This window comes from Rattus norvegicus, chromosome 10 (assembly GCF_021556685.1).
Source record: "Rattus norvegicus strain SHRSP/BbbUtx chromosome 10, alternate assembly SHRSP_T2T, whole genome shotgun sequence".
In the NCBI taxonomy this organism is placed as follows: Eukaryota; Metazoa; Chordata; class Mammalia; order Rodentia; family Muridae; genus Rattus; species Rattus norvegicus.
The window spans coordinates 90,552,356-90,566,877 of NC_141543.1; the positions used below are offsets into that span (position 1 = coordinate 90,552,356).

The 14,522-nt window shown below is 46.1% G+C and overlaps 1 protein-coding gene and 1 long non-coding RNA gene across 3 annotated transcripts; one reads left to right on the forward strand and one right to left on the reverse strand.

The window, feature by feature from the left end:
- Positions 1-264: 264 nt before the first annotated feature.
- Krt28 (keratin 28) lies at positions 265-10,557 on the reverse strand. Of its 2 annotated transcripts, NM_001415700.1 has the most exon segments (8): positions 265-602; positions 868-923; positions 2,698-2,915; positions 6,601-6,726; positions 6,807-6,968; positions 8,598-8,754; positions 9,565-9,647; positions 10,064-10,557. In NM_001415700.1, coding segments are annotated over 8 exon segments (1,389 nt in total). In that variant the 5' UTR covers positions 10,508-10,557; the 3' UTR covers positions 265-459.
- LOC108352132 (uncharacterized) lies at positions 8,529-10,255 on the forward strand. Its single transcript, XR_015632104.1, has 3 exons — positions 8,529-8,618; positions 9,363-9,411; positions 10,175-10,255. It is a non-coding gene; the product is annotated as an uncharacterized LOC108352132 (long non-coding RNA).
- Positions 10,558-14,522: the final 3,965 nt, after the last annotated feature.

The window sequence follows — 14,522 nt, forward strand, 5'->3', positions numbered from 1 at the left end:
CCAGACGTGCGCCATCTAGTGGTAGAATGTGTCAGTTGCAGGAGAATTTTCTGACAGTACCCTCGACCCCCGTGTTTACTTCATGCAGATGTGGTGGGATTTGAAGATTATGCCTAGTGGATATTTATTTTTAAATACCGTGTGATCGAATTGTTAGTTGTTGTTGAAAACTAGAGTGAAATTCGATAAAGACGTTTTCCATAAAGGTCTACCTACGGGGGTGAAAAAAATCACAACTCGTTATTAGTCACTAGCAAACAGAAGTGTGTTACCATCAGTTATTTTATTTGGACACAAACACCCAGCATCCTTTGACAGTCACTAAGAAAGCAGGTATTTTGTCTAAGGTCACTTATCTGTAATAGAAGAAAGCGTTTCCATTCTCCCTGAGTTTTAGAACTGTGCAGCCATGCTGGCTCCGTCCCCAAGCTACCCCCCCCCCCCTTCCCAGCGTGGCAGCTAGAAGGGAACCCTCTGCTCAGCCTTGCTGTTGCTTATCTTGGTCATCTTTTCCTCGATGGAGTGGATCCTGGAGGACAGGACCTTACCACGCGGATCTATTTCTTCAACCACGGTCTTCACCAGTGTGGTTTTGGATACATCTAGAGAAGAAAACACAGGTGAATGGCCGTATTCTGCCCCGAGAGTTTACGTGAAGAAGGACACCATTGCTTGGCTCCTCGCACTGCATCGCACACACTGGGGGAGGGTTATGGGCTTAAAATAAGAGTTTGGGGTGTTTGGAGAACATTTCTAGTACAGAGCACTTTACTTAAAACTTCCTAACTGTAGACATTGCTACTATGCGTGAGAGCCATTGATGTAAAGGGATTTTCTGCTATAGAAATCAAACGAGGTTTTTGTTACCTTTGGATGAATTCCCCGAGGTTCCAGATTCAAAACCCTTTGAGCTAGAGCAGGAACTGGAGGGAAGAAAACTTTGTTATTTTATATTGGTGTCCATTATCACTTAGGAAACTTTCATTGAACTAATGACTCAACAGATCTCAATTTTACTTTTGAAAAAATATGATCTGTGTGCAGGAGCAGGAAGTGATTACAAGTTATCTAAAGAGCAGATTTAAAAATATTTCCATTTTTTTCTTTTTGGTAGTGGTAGTGTTGGTGGTATGTGTATGTGAATGTGTATGTGTGTATGTGAGTATGTTTGTGATTGTGTGTGTGTTTGTTGAGTGTGTGAATGTGTGTGTGCATGTGTGTGAAAGTGTGTTTGTGAGTATGTGTATATGAGTGTGTGTGCATAGATGTATATATGTGTGTGTGTTTGTAAGTATGTGTATGTGTATGTGTGTGAGTATGTATGTGAGTATGTGTATGTGTATGAGTGCATGTAGGTATGTATGTAGGTGTGTGAGTGTGTTCATGGGTGTGTGTGTGAGTGAGCGTGTGAGTGAGTGTGTGTATGTGTGTGTATGAATATGAGTGTATGTGTGTGAGTGTATGTGTTTGTAAGTGTGTGCTTGTGTGTGTGAATATGTGTATGTGTGCATGTGTGGGTATGTATGTGTGCATATGTGTGAGTGTGTGCGTGAGCGTGTGTATGTGTATAGTGTGTGTATGTGTATGAGTGTGTGTATGTGTGTGAGTGTGTATGTGTGTGAGTGTGTATGTGTGTGAGTATGTGTATGTGTGTGAGTGTATGTGTGTGTGAGTGTGTGTGAGTGTATGTGTGTGAGTGTGTATGTGTGTATGTGTATGTGTGTGAGTGTGTATGTGTGTGAGTATGTGTATATGAGTAAGTGTGTGTATGTGAGTGTGTATGTGTGTGAGTGTATGTGTGTGAGTGTGGCTGTGTGTCGGTTGGCATGAGGAACCTTCCCTCATTGCTCTCACCCTTTGTTTTAGACAGAGACTTATTAATTTTTATTCTACATGCATGAACATTTCACCTGCAAACATGTGTATGCACCACGTGCATGTAGTGCCCTCAGAGGCTAGAGGAGGGCATCAGTTTCCCAAGAACTGGAGGTACAGAATGGTGTGAATCCTACAGGTGCTGAGAACTAAACCTGTCATCTGCAAGGGCAACACGTGCTTCCTAACCTCTCAGCCATCTCTCAGTCCTTCTACCCTGTTTAAGACAGGGTCTCTCCATGAACCGACAGCACACAAATCACCTCGATTGGCTGACCAGGGAGCACTCAGCATCCGCAGTCTCTCCCCTGACCCCAAGTACAGCCATTGCCCTCAGCATTTACAAATGTGCTGGAGATCAAAGGCAGGCTCTCGCCAGACAAGCACTTCCCCCACTGAGCCATCTTCCCAGTCCCTCCCATTCGATTTTTTTAATCCAATAATTTAAAAAGTACGTTATTAGCTTAAGAGCTACATATAAAAATATGCAACAAAAATATCCTAGGAGCCACACATACATATAGAATGTGTCCTGGGGTCTTGTTCAGGGGACTTGGAGGAGGGACAGGGGTCAGGAGAATCTTCAAATTCCAAGGCTTAACGTGGACAGTAGTGGGGAACTTGTGCAGGAATGACAGGAGTCATCCGCAGTAGATAAGGGGACTTTGTGATGTACGAAATATAGAGGAAACGGTTCCTCTATTTAGAGGCAGGAGAAGGATGTGCATTTTTGTGCAGTGGGACAGAGAAACCACAGTCTGAAAGCATTGAACGCTGAGGGGTAGAGCATGGTTGTTGTTGGGGACTTCCCACGGATCTTACTTCTCGTCTCCGCCTATGAGGCGGCAGTAGGTCTCGATCTCCTTCTCCAGGTGAGCCTTGATGTCCAGCAGCTGCTCATGTTCCAGCTTCTGGCCCTCGGTCTCCGTCCTCACCTGGTGAAGCTGCTCCTCCAGGGCGCTGATCTGAGCCTGGATCTGAGCCAGCTGCGAGCAGTAGTTGCCCTCGGTCTCCGCTAGGGTGCACTCTAGAGAGTGTTTCTGAAACATCAAAGATCACAGTAAGGGATGAAATCATTAGAGGAGCACCCAGTCCTGGGTTTCTCAGTACCCTCCAGGACCACTCCCCAGGCAGGTTAGGGTCTCGTCACCACAACAAAGGAGGTGGAGCCTGTTATTAACCTTGGGTGAACAAGCACTGAATGGCCTGAAAAGGGATAAATGATCCCCACCCAAGACTTTATTTTAATATTTATGTGCGCCGCGTGTATATGTGTGTGTGTGTGTGTGTGTGTGTGTGCGTGCGTGCGTGTGTGCAAGCGATTGTGTGTAAGCATGTGCCACAGCAAACGTGGAGATCGCAGGACAACCTGCAGAATTGATTCTTTCCTTCCACCATATGGGTTCTTGGGATCAAACTCTGGTTGAGAGCCTTGGCAGCAAATGCCCTTGTCCCCTGAGGCATCTCACTGCTCCTCCCCCAAGATGTTTGACTGTTAAGATTTTGTTAACAGTTTTTGTTAAGACAAACACGTATATAAAAGCACTTTTGGGGCACAGCACGGTAAGAAATCTATAAAGGATAATTTTTTTCTTTTTTCTTTTTTTCGGAGCTGGGGACCAAACCCAGGGCCTTGCGCTTACTAGGCAAGCGCTCTACCACTGAGCTAAATCCCCAACCCCAATATAAAGGATAATTTATATTTTAAAATAGCTTTGGAGGGTTGACTGTTATACCAAAACTTCACTTCTCAACAGCTCTTGTCCTATCCCTAGACCCACTGGACTATTGGTTTCTTTTGTAATCCATTCTTGATTTTTCTGTCGTTCACCACAGTCCTCTTTTTAAAGCTGTTCAGACTGAATAAATCCTTTAGCAGGGTGGGCTCTCAAGGCCCCGGCGCTCATTACATGCAGGTCATGGTGTCTACACTATGTCCTAAGAGTACCTCATTTCCTCTCTCCTTAGACTGTAATTTGTCCTGCCCCATGATTCCTCCTTCAATTACGGTAATTTCCCTCTTTGTCTTATCATACGGAAATATATGTGTCCGGGCAGTTACTACCTCTGATATTAATCATTATCAGAATGTCTAGTGCCTCTTCCACTCTCTCATTTCCCTTGTCTTCCTGTGGCATGACTACTGCTCTTACGTCACAGGACATAACGCCTCTGTTAGAAGGAGGTGCAAGCCTCTGCCTGGCATTTTTGGAGGCAGTTGATTCAAGCGTTTACATAATAAATGCATTTGAATTTTAAATGCCTTCTCTCTCTCTGGTGTGTGTGTGTGTGTGTGTGAGAGAGAGAGAGAGAGAGAGAGAGAGAGACAGAGAGAGAGACAGAGAGAGAGACAGAGAGAGAGAGAGAGAAAGAGGGAGAGAGGGAGGGAGAGAGAGAGACAGACCAGAGGACATTCTTGGGTATCATTCCTCAGGTAATACTTTTTTCTTTTTCTGTTTCCTTACCCTGTTTCTTTCTTTCTTTTTCTTTCTTTCCTTCCTTCCTTCCTTCCTTCCTTCCTTCCTTCCTTCGACAGCCTGGGCTCACTGATTAAGCTACACTGGCTGGTTAGTGAGCCCCAGGGATCCTCTTGTCTCTATTTCCCAGCACTGGGATTCCAAGCTCATGCTATCATGCCTGGCTTCTTTTACGGAGTCCTAGAGATAAAACTCATATCCTTATTTATGTTTGCCCGGCAAGCCCTTTCCCGGCAGAGCTGTCCCCCAGCTCCCTAGCTTACTTCCTTTTTGCATTAATAGCATTCTAATTTTAAGGATAAGTTTGTGTATCACCAACATATGATGAAGCAACTCAATCCTAGGGTTGCAAAGAAGTAGTTATGTAGTGAGATAGTCATCATGACAGGCATGTGAGGGTCTAATGGGGCCGAGACCCTTACGATCCTGATTTAGTCTGGTTGCAGCATTTGGACAGGTTCCTGGGCTCTCCAGGAGCAAGCGAGCAGAAGGTGACAGAGATGGTAATAAGAAAGAAAAGGTGCAGGCTACCAAGGTGTCAGGGAGGGGCATAACCGCAGTTCAAAGCCTCAAAGCCTTTCTTCCCTAGGATAGTCTATAAGATGGCTTATACCCTGGGAAGCCGGAAGGGGGCAGCATCTCTCTTAACTGCCTTCTACTGGGAAAGTTGAGTGCTGATGAGAAAGAACCAGATGAACTTGGAAGTTGGCGCAACACAGGAAGCAAACACGTGGGTGTTTACACAGAGCTAACCTCCAACCTGTAATTGACTTGTGTTCTCCCTGTGGGAAACTGAACTTGCGATTTATCTTGACCAAAGAATCTTGGGTATGGAAGCTAGGTTACAAGTATTACTTTATAGCTTGGTTGCACTGGCTGTTAAACGGATTTTGCAGGGTGGGTTATTTCCTGACCCGATTTCCTGACCCCCGGGATGGGTGATCTGAGCCGAGAATCTAACTGCTTCACGACAGCATTGCTTCTATGTGAAAATGCTTCTAATTCTGATGAGGACATTTGAGAGTTTATTGCCTATCCTGTTTTTTCAGAAACAGGGAGGCTTCATCCCTGCAGCAGCAGAAGATCATGCGGAGTTCTGATGCTTTTAGGGAAGAGAGAATACAGAAGGAAGGGCTAGAGAGGCTGCTGAACGGAGAGTGAGGGGAAGAGGGGCATGCTGGGTAAACCGAGGCTCAGCCAATGGTAAATCTTCTGTCTAAATACTAAGTGATAGAACACTGCGACTGTGTTTTCAGGTTGGCTAAACCAAAAGGTCTTTCTTAGTCTACTGAGCCGTGATTTCCTTTGTGGCTGACTCACTGTTCTGATTTTTATAGTAGCACTTTCTTTGTTCATGTGACACCCTGGTGTCTTCAGGGATTGCAAAACCTTTTGTAATGAGGATGGGGAATCCTTGGGCCACCGGCTTGCCACACTTCTCAAAGTCAAGCCTTACGGATGCTGTCAGCTCACAGCCTTGACAGAAAGTAGGTTTCTAGGTTGTTTCCATGGTAACTATCGAAGTCTTCTCCGTGGCCCAGATATTCCTAAGAGGCTGAGTGCCAGGCTGTGGGGTGTGTGCTGGGGTATGAGAACTTTACCAGAGTAGGTGAGAGGGAAGATAGCCCCCACGCCTGGGTTGACATGTACTTTTCTTTAAAAAAATTTATGCGTTCGGCTGTTTTGCCTGTATGCGTGTGCACCTCAGGTATACAATGTCTGCAGAAGACAGAATATGGTATCAGATACCGCGAGACTGGATGGAGCTACCGATAGTTGTTAGCTGCCTTATGGGTGCTGAGAATTAAATTTGGCTCCCCTAAAAGAGTGGGTTCTTTTAACTGCAGACCTACCTCTCCAGCCTTGTGTACTGTCTCTTAATATGCCTTTCCGAGTAGTCGGAGATGATGGCCCATGTGGACGAGGAACGCTAGTCCTGTCCTTTAATGTTTTAACTGAAACAACACTGCCCAGCATGCTCTGGGGCGCTGAACGAACCATGTACAGGGTGGAGTTGGGTGCCAGACCTTTTTTTTTTTTAACCACAATGAACTCTGGGCGCCGTCCAGGAAGGAACTTAGCAGTATCAAGACGTCTGTGAGGAAGACACTGCCTCTTTCTGTCTCCTAGGATGCTTTTACTGCTGTTCCTCCCCCATCCCCCGTGCGCCCCTTTCAGGAAAGAAAAGAAAAGCTTCTCTTCGGTTTTTGGGAACCAGAAGTTCAGGCGGTCTGGGGTCAGCACCTACCGTTGCTGAGAGTGACTGCAGCTCGATCTCCAGCGTCTGCAGGGAGCGCTTCAGCTCTGTCAGCTCAGTCCTGGCTGAGGTGGCTGCGCCCAAGTCATTGGAGATCTGCTGCTGCAGCGTGGCGCTCTGGAAGGAAGGGTGCACAGGGTCACACTGAGTCTGGCCTGCTAGGGTACCATAGACAGAGCAGGTCTAGCTCCCCTCACCTTCTCTTGGAACCAGGCCTCGGCGTCCCTGCGGTTCTGCTCAGCCAGGGCCTCGTACTCGGCTCTCATGTTGTTCAGCAGGACGGTGAGGTCCACGCCCGGGGCCGCGTTCATCTCCACATTCACGTTACCTCCGGCTGCGCACTGCAGAACCTTCATTTCCTAAAGTGAAATGCAAGCGACTGTCCACATGCCATCTGAGAAGGGTTTAGAGGTCCCAAAGTCCCCAGAGTGATGAATAATTTATGGGTGCTATTTAGTCTGTGTTCAAGGCTGTCGTCCATCCATTCATCCATCTTCCTTCCTTCCTTCTTTCCGTCTATCCATCCTTGTTTTTATGAGACAGAATCTCACTCTGGAGCCCAGACTAAGCTGGAACTCACTATGTAACCCAGGCTGGACCTTGAATTAGGGAATTATCCTGCTTCAGCTTCCAAAAAGCTGGGATTATAAAGTTGAACCAGCAGGTAATGGCTCACGTCTTTAATCCCAGCACTTGGGAGACAGAGGAAAACCCAGCCTCCGCCTGCCCCCAATCCCAGCCACTGTGGAATTTCACCCAAGGGATGCTAATAGCCATTTATTTGAATGACCATTGCTCAGACGCTGCTCTGAGCAAGTGCTACAAGTCTGAGCATCCTTATGAGACAGGCACTCCCTTCACAGATGAGGGGAGTGGAGCACAGAGAGGAGAAGACAGCTGCCTAAGTTGCTCACTGGGATCTGGCCAGAGGCAGAATGGACTGGACTCCCGACTCCTGTTCTTAGCGGCTACACCGTTCAGCTGTGGCATCTATCCCAGTCCACTGAGTAGCTGATCTTTTCATTTGGATCTCACAGTGTTAATATCTCAGGTTTCTCCCCTATCCCAGGACAGGGACTTGCTATGTAGCCCAGACTGGCCTCCAGGTCCCATGCCCCTGCCTGCCTCCACCTCCCAAGTGCCTCAGGTATGTACTGCCATGCCTGGCTGACTTTTGTTTCCTTAAACTAGAATCTGACTTCTTAGTTAAGATTTCTCTCTCTCTCTCTCTCTCTCTCTCTCTCTCCCTCTCCTTTTTCTCTCTATCCGTTCCTCCTCTCTATCTATCTATCTATCTATCTATCTATCTATCTATCTATCTATCCATCCATGTGTATAGATCTCCCCTAAAAAGCTACTCTTAATGTATTTCTGTATTTTAAAATTTTCTGTAAGATTCCATACGAAGGAAAATTCTTGTCGCTGTGGATTTTCAAAAATCAAACTATCAAACTAGTTGCAGTTAGACTGATGGCACCTGCCACAGAGAGTGTGGTAAATGCTCTCAGGGTGGCACAATGCAAGTGCTTTTTCTACCCCACCCTCAGTGCCATCAAAGCTGCCTTCTTTCCGTGGCTGTGCCTTTAAGAAGACATGGATCCTGTAGTGTTTCCAGTCCTTCCCTGGGGCTTGTCATTCCTTCCCTTCCCTCTCCTGGTTTCCTTGGTGTGTGTGTGTGTGTGTGTGTGTGTGTGTGTGTGTGTGTGTGATCACTGTCCTGCCAAACATCCCTGGGGCCTTCTGGTGCTGTGCTGTACAAATCCCCCCCCTTCCCCTCTGTCTCTATCTATGTCTGTCTCGTAACTCTTCTTGCTCTCTAGCGGTCTCTTTCTGTCTCCTAACTTTCCTTCCTCTAATGTTCTCGTGGGAGGCAAGTAGATTCTGTGTGTGGTCTCCGTGAGTCCGGATTCGTGCTAGAACAGCAACAACCTCCCTCCCTAGACTTTTCACGGGCAGAGCTGTGTTGGTTAGAGGGAAGCTTCTCCTACCTCTTCGTGGTTCTTCTTGAGGTAAGTCATCTCCTCACTCAGGGATTCATACTGCAGCTCTTGGTCCGTCCTGCAGAGCGTCAGCTCGTCCAGGACGCGACGCAATCCATTGATGTCGGCCTCCACATTTTGGTGAAGGGTGAGTTCGTTTTCATACCTTGAGGGGAGGGAGTGGATTTAGATGAATTTCAGTACACGCTAGACCTCTTCAAGAAGTCGAAGATGTCAGCTGGAAATCTGAAATCAGACCAGGACTCTAAATATAAGAATCCACAGAAAAATACCCCTGTGGGGTAGCTCATGTCTGTATTCTAAGAACTCAGGAGCTGGAGGCGGGAGGATTGTGAGTTCTAGACTGGCCTGGGTTACAGAGTGAGTCCTTGTCATAAAACAAAACAGCTATGCATAAAGATCTGTCCCTCCAAATCTGGGCAGGACAAGGAGCAGCTAACCAATCACAGAGACGGAAGTGCCCGTTAAGTGACAGCAGCCATTTCATAATCCTATCTAAGTTAACATCTTAGAAAAAGTTTTACTTATTTTTTATATGCATTGGTGTTTTGCCTGCATGTATGTGGATGTCAGATCCCCTGGAACTGGAGTTACAAAGAGTCGTGAGTTGGGTGCTGGGGACTGACCGTGGGACCTCTGGAAGAGCAGTCAGTGCTCTGAACTCCTGAGCCATTCCTCCAGGCCCTAGGTTAGCATTCTTAGGGAGTGGACAGTAGTCCCTGAGCATTTACTGCGTGCTTCACATTACTTTAGGCAGACGTGGAGAAGCAAGGGCAGCTTTTTCCAAGGACGGAAGGCATAGGTAACGTTCTCACTTAATTGTCATTTTTCTAACAGAAATCCTTTCATTCCTTTAGGCTGTAATTTTACTTGAGATGAAAATGAACTTTTTTTTTTTTGCAACATTAACACATAGGGGCTCAGTTTCGGGGCCATGACTGTCACTGTCACTTACTTTAGTCTGAAATCGTCAGCAGCCAGTCTGGCATTATCAATCTGCAGAATTATATTAGCGTTAGCAGCCGTGGAAGAGATGACCTAGAGGAAATTAAAAGGAAGTTAACAGAAATAACCTTGCTTTTGTTATTTATTACTTAGAAAATAATCAAGCCCCTGCATCCGTTTTTTAGACTTATGCAATTATCAGAATGTTTATAATTTAATTTTAAAAGAGTAATGTTTTAAATTCATTCTCAGATAATTGCATAATTTTTAGAATATAATGATTTATTATCTATAAGTGCATTTCAAAGTACACAGTGGGATTAGTCTTTTAGCTACATTGAAAGTATTGAATCAAGGCTCCTAATTTTGAGTAACGGGAAGAATTATTTATTAAAATTAAATGCAAGTTAGAGAACAGCCACGAAGCATTTCCCTTTGTGGTTTTATATACTTTTGCCGAAAGTTATTAAGTTTTAACTACTTGGCCAGTTTCAAGTTTGTGACCTTACCTTGCTTTTAAGGTCCTCAATGGTTAGATGATAATTGCTGTAGTCACGGTCAAGCCCACGGCAAGATCCGGGTCCGTATTTCTCATGCCAAGTTTTGATCTTTCTCTCTAGTTCAGTGTTCGCTTCCTCCAGAGCTTTCACATTATCCAGGTAAGAGGCCAAGCGGTTGTTGAGATTCTGCATGGTGACCTTCTCGTTTCCAGAGAGGAGCCCTCCTTCACTTCCAGCGAAGCCAACACAAGTGACATTTCCCAGGGCACCAGTAGCGTGGCTCCCACCAGGAGCACTGCACAGTGTCCCTCCCAAGGCCCAAGAAAATCCACTACCAGCAACTGAACCGCAGGCCGCACTGCTCCCAGCAAAGCCTGCGCCTCCGCTGGGCGGCCTGAGGGATCCTGACTGTAGGCCAGCGTGCCTGGATCCGCCAGAAAACCGGAGAGACATGGTGCCAGGCAAACGTTCCACGGGTCCGCGGGCAGTTGTAATTTCAAAGGAACGTTGCCTGCTTGTGGGTTCTTTGAGCTTTTATACACGGTTGTGGGGGCCGTCTCGAGTTGAGTGGTGTCTGCTGAGAGAGAAATGGCATCATTTAGATTAGCATGAAATGATGCATAATTGGGTGATTTAAAAAGTAATTAATGCCTAGCAACCCCCCCACCCCCCTAGCTTCAGGTTATTTGTTATCGTACACAAAGTAGGGTTTAGTTCTATATTAAGCTCATTATTTTGACTTTTAATTTTGAATGACTAATCCTTTTCTTTCATCCAGAGACCCTGTGAACACGCTGTCATTATCCCGTACAGGGGCTGATCCAGTGTCACAGGCTAAGTGAGACAGAGACAGGCCCTGTCTTCCTGGTTTACTATGCAGGTGGATGAAGGACTATTAGCTACGGAAACAGGTATTTTATCCCCTGAGAACAAAAACCGTGTCATTTTAAATAAGTACATCCTTGGTAATTCCTCCTTTCCGTAGCTGTGACACACATGTGGGCCGGTGACACAGTCTGTGGCTACCGTGTCTAGTATACTATGGAAGATGGGAGCTCAATACTGCAGACACGAAGAGACGCTGTTACAGTCCTTTTATATAATATATATATATATATATATATATATATATATATATATATATATATATATATATATATATATAAAAGAAGAGGAGGCCAGGAACCTAGTAGGGAGTAGGAGTGAGGCGGGGGAGGGGGGAGGGGCGAGGGGCGAGGGAGGAGTTGAAGGAAAGAATTGAATGGCGGGAAATGATGCAATTATATTTTAATAAAAATGCAGCAAAGGAATCAAGCTGAAACGAGTTGATAAGGCAGAGTACAGAAGTAGAAGAATGGCCAGGTGGGAAAGAGGAAGATGGTCGTGTACAGAAGATGGGGGAGTAGGGAGGAAGTGGTTATCGATTAACATATGAGAGTAAAGGAAGAATTCTTTCTCTCTTTTTTTTGGACAGGATCTTACTATTGACCAGGCCTGGAATTTGCCATGTATCTCAGGCTGATCAAAGAAGGCAATGCCAAGTACACAGTAGCTGGGCCTGGGCCTGGGCCTGGGGCTGGGGCTGGGCCTGGGGCTGGGGCTGGGCCTGAGCCTGGGGCTGGGGCTGGGCCTGGGGCTGGGGCTGGGCCTGGGCCTGGGCCTGGGGCTGGGGCTGGGGCTGGGGCTGGGGCTGGGGCTGGGGCTGGGGCTGGGGCTAGCTCTTATAACTGATTTCATAGCTGGGAATTCATAATGTTGACTGAGATGGGATTAAGGTGGGAACACTAAGCTTAATTTCTGACTAACTGAATTTGAGAGGTTGCTGGATACCCCAGATACAGATGGCTGCCAATAGGCAGAATCAATATTTAGAGTAAGCTCATTGCTCTGGGCAAACGCCTGGCCAGCAAGGTGTGAAGGGGTTGGCATGCAGAACTGAGGGCACAGTTCTCATTTCGAGTTGATGCTCGATGATGTATTTGGAAGGAATAGTGTAGACAGAGTGATGTAGGTTTCAGGGGATCTGAAGGAAAAGACTGCCAAAGAGATTCCTGGTGCTCTAGAGAAAATGACCGGGGTGTCTGGCTACATAATTATAAAGAAGGAAGGATCAAAATCAGAGAGACAGATAAGCTGATGAAAGAGTTTGAGTCATTGGATGTCTTTGTGTCACAGAGGAGGCCAGAGTGAGCATGTCTTGGGTAAAGCTGAGGGGAGGTTGGTTCAATGTTAATCGACTTCTGTTGCTTTAACAAGACACCCGAGGCTGGCTGTTTTATAAAGAAAAGAGATCTCTCTAACTGACAGTTTTGGAAACTGAGAATCTGTGATTGGGCAGCACCATCTTTTCAGCTTCTGGTGACGGTCCCTTTGTCTTCATCACAATGTGGTAGAGAAACGGGAAGGGAAAAGCTTCTGAAGAAGAAGCAAATACTTGGGGATGGCTTTGCTTTAAAACAGCCCTTCCACAAGAGCTGATTGGGTCCCACAAGCAAAACTGTGTGAGTCCTTTTTGAGGCAGAGTCCCTAATGAACACTGAGCCAATTGCCTTCCGCGGCGTGTAACCTCTGAAAGGTTCCACTCCCTCAAAGCCATCACCTGGAGACCAAGTTTCCAGCACAGAAACCTCAAGACATACGCAAACCACATTCAAACTTTAGCAACTGGAGAGGGGAGACCAATGTACAGAATTTTAAAATAGGTAGATGCCGTTCAAATCCAGAAACCAGCCACAGGGACTGGGCTCAACGGATATGGGCTATGGAACGAGGAACAAGTGGACCATGATGTTAAGTGGACATGGAATCGTGATGTCGGAGGTGAGAGAAATGGACCTGCAGCCAGTTGCTGATATCCTTTGATGATGGGCTGACAAGAGTATGTGGTAAGGGGCATTTGGGTGCCATCTTCTGTAAAAGCATTTTAGCATATCACAAAACAAAACCAATGAGACCCTACATCAAACAAAGTTGAAGGTTAGGGTTGACACTGGAAGTTGTCTTCTGACCTCTATATGGAGGGCATAGCATTGCACAGATACAGACATAGACACACAGACACACAGACACACACAACACACACACACACACACACAAATAAATTGAAAAAGAATTAAGTGTCACAAAGCTGGACGTAGCATTGTGGATGGACGGAAGATGGGTTTATTTGTATTATCTGTCTTAAAGTTCATAGATGGGGTGTGTGGAGTGGAAGCGAAAGGAAAGATTCAGGGTGACACCAGAGGAGGGAGAGAAGACAGAAGCTGAAAACTGGGAGGAGAGAGTGCACCAGTAGGGAGAGAGACAGGGACAGGGACTAATGAGGGGCTTCTGACAGATGTTACTGCTAGGACATCTAGAGGAAAGACACATTGAATAGTTAATGCTGTAAGGCAGATTCTCCATTAAATGCACTCTCTCTCTCTCTCTCTCTCTCTCTCTCTCTCTCTCTCTCTCTCTCTCTCCCTCTCTCCTTCCCTTCCTTTCTTTTATCAGAGTTGCTTTCAGAAACATTTCAAATAAATTGTCAAAATGTACTTTAAATTTTCCATCTCATCAGTCTAGAAAGTGGACTGATTCAATAAATGGCAGCCCTATTGATTGATGGTGGGGCTGGTGTGTGTGTGTGTGTGTGTGTGTCTGTGCACACGCTGGGGAAGTGAAGCTGAAAGTGAAGGAAACTTCCCTGGGACAGTGGCCCAGAAGGGTGGGGTGAGGATGGTTGAAAGGACAGGAGAAAGGAAGGATTGGGGGGACTTTGAAATGACCGGCTTCAGTTTCAGGTGGAGACATGGTATGGTCTTGGTGTCATCTCGAGGATACTGACTGTCCTGATTGGTGTTGCCAGGACATGAATTACCACCAACCTGGCTGGCTGGCTGGTGCTGTGGTCAGCATTGGTATAGTCTTTAAATGCACGACCTAGCAAAGCTGCAGGACATCGTCACAGTTATGAAGAGCCCCAGATACCTCTTAACTTAGTTCCTTATTAGTAGGTTAGATAAATAAGACCCAGACATGTCAAGCATTTTATTCCGGATTACCAGGCACACACTGGGCGTAAACTTGTCTGGTCACGGTGACTTGGAGATTCACTTACTCTTTGAGAATTTCAGAGATGAATGCAACTTGTTTCCATCACAGCCATACCCCTCTCCAAACTCCTCCCAGACCTACGTGCACACATCCCCTTCCCAACTTCTTGTTTTTCTATTTTCCTAAACCCGGTGTGTCTGAGGTATCAGTGCCTGAATCACAGACGTGGGGCCATCAGCTAGAGCAGGGCAACCTAGCGGGGGACCACACACTTGAAGAAAAGTGACTCCAGGAGACTATTTTACCTATGAATAATTACTCGTGATGCACGCTGATTTGCATACCTACTTTACATATTGGCATCCACAGTCTGAATTGTTTACGCATTGTAAAACCATTCTTCTGATTGAATTGTTGAAATCGAAACACTAAA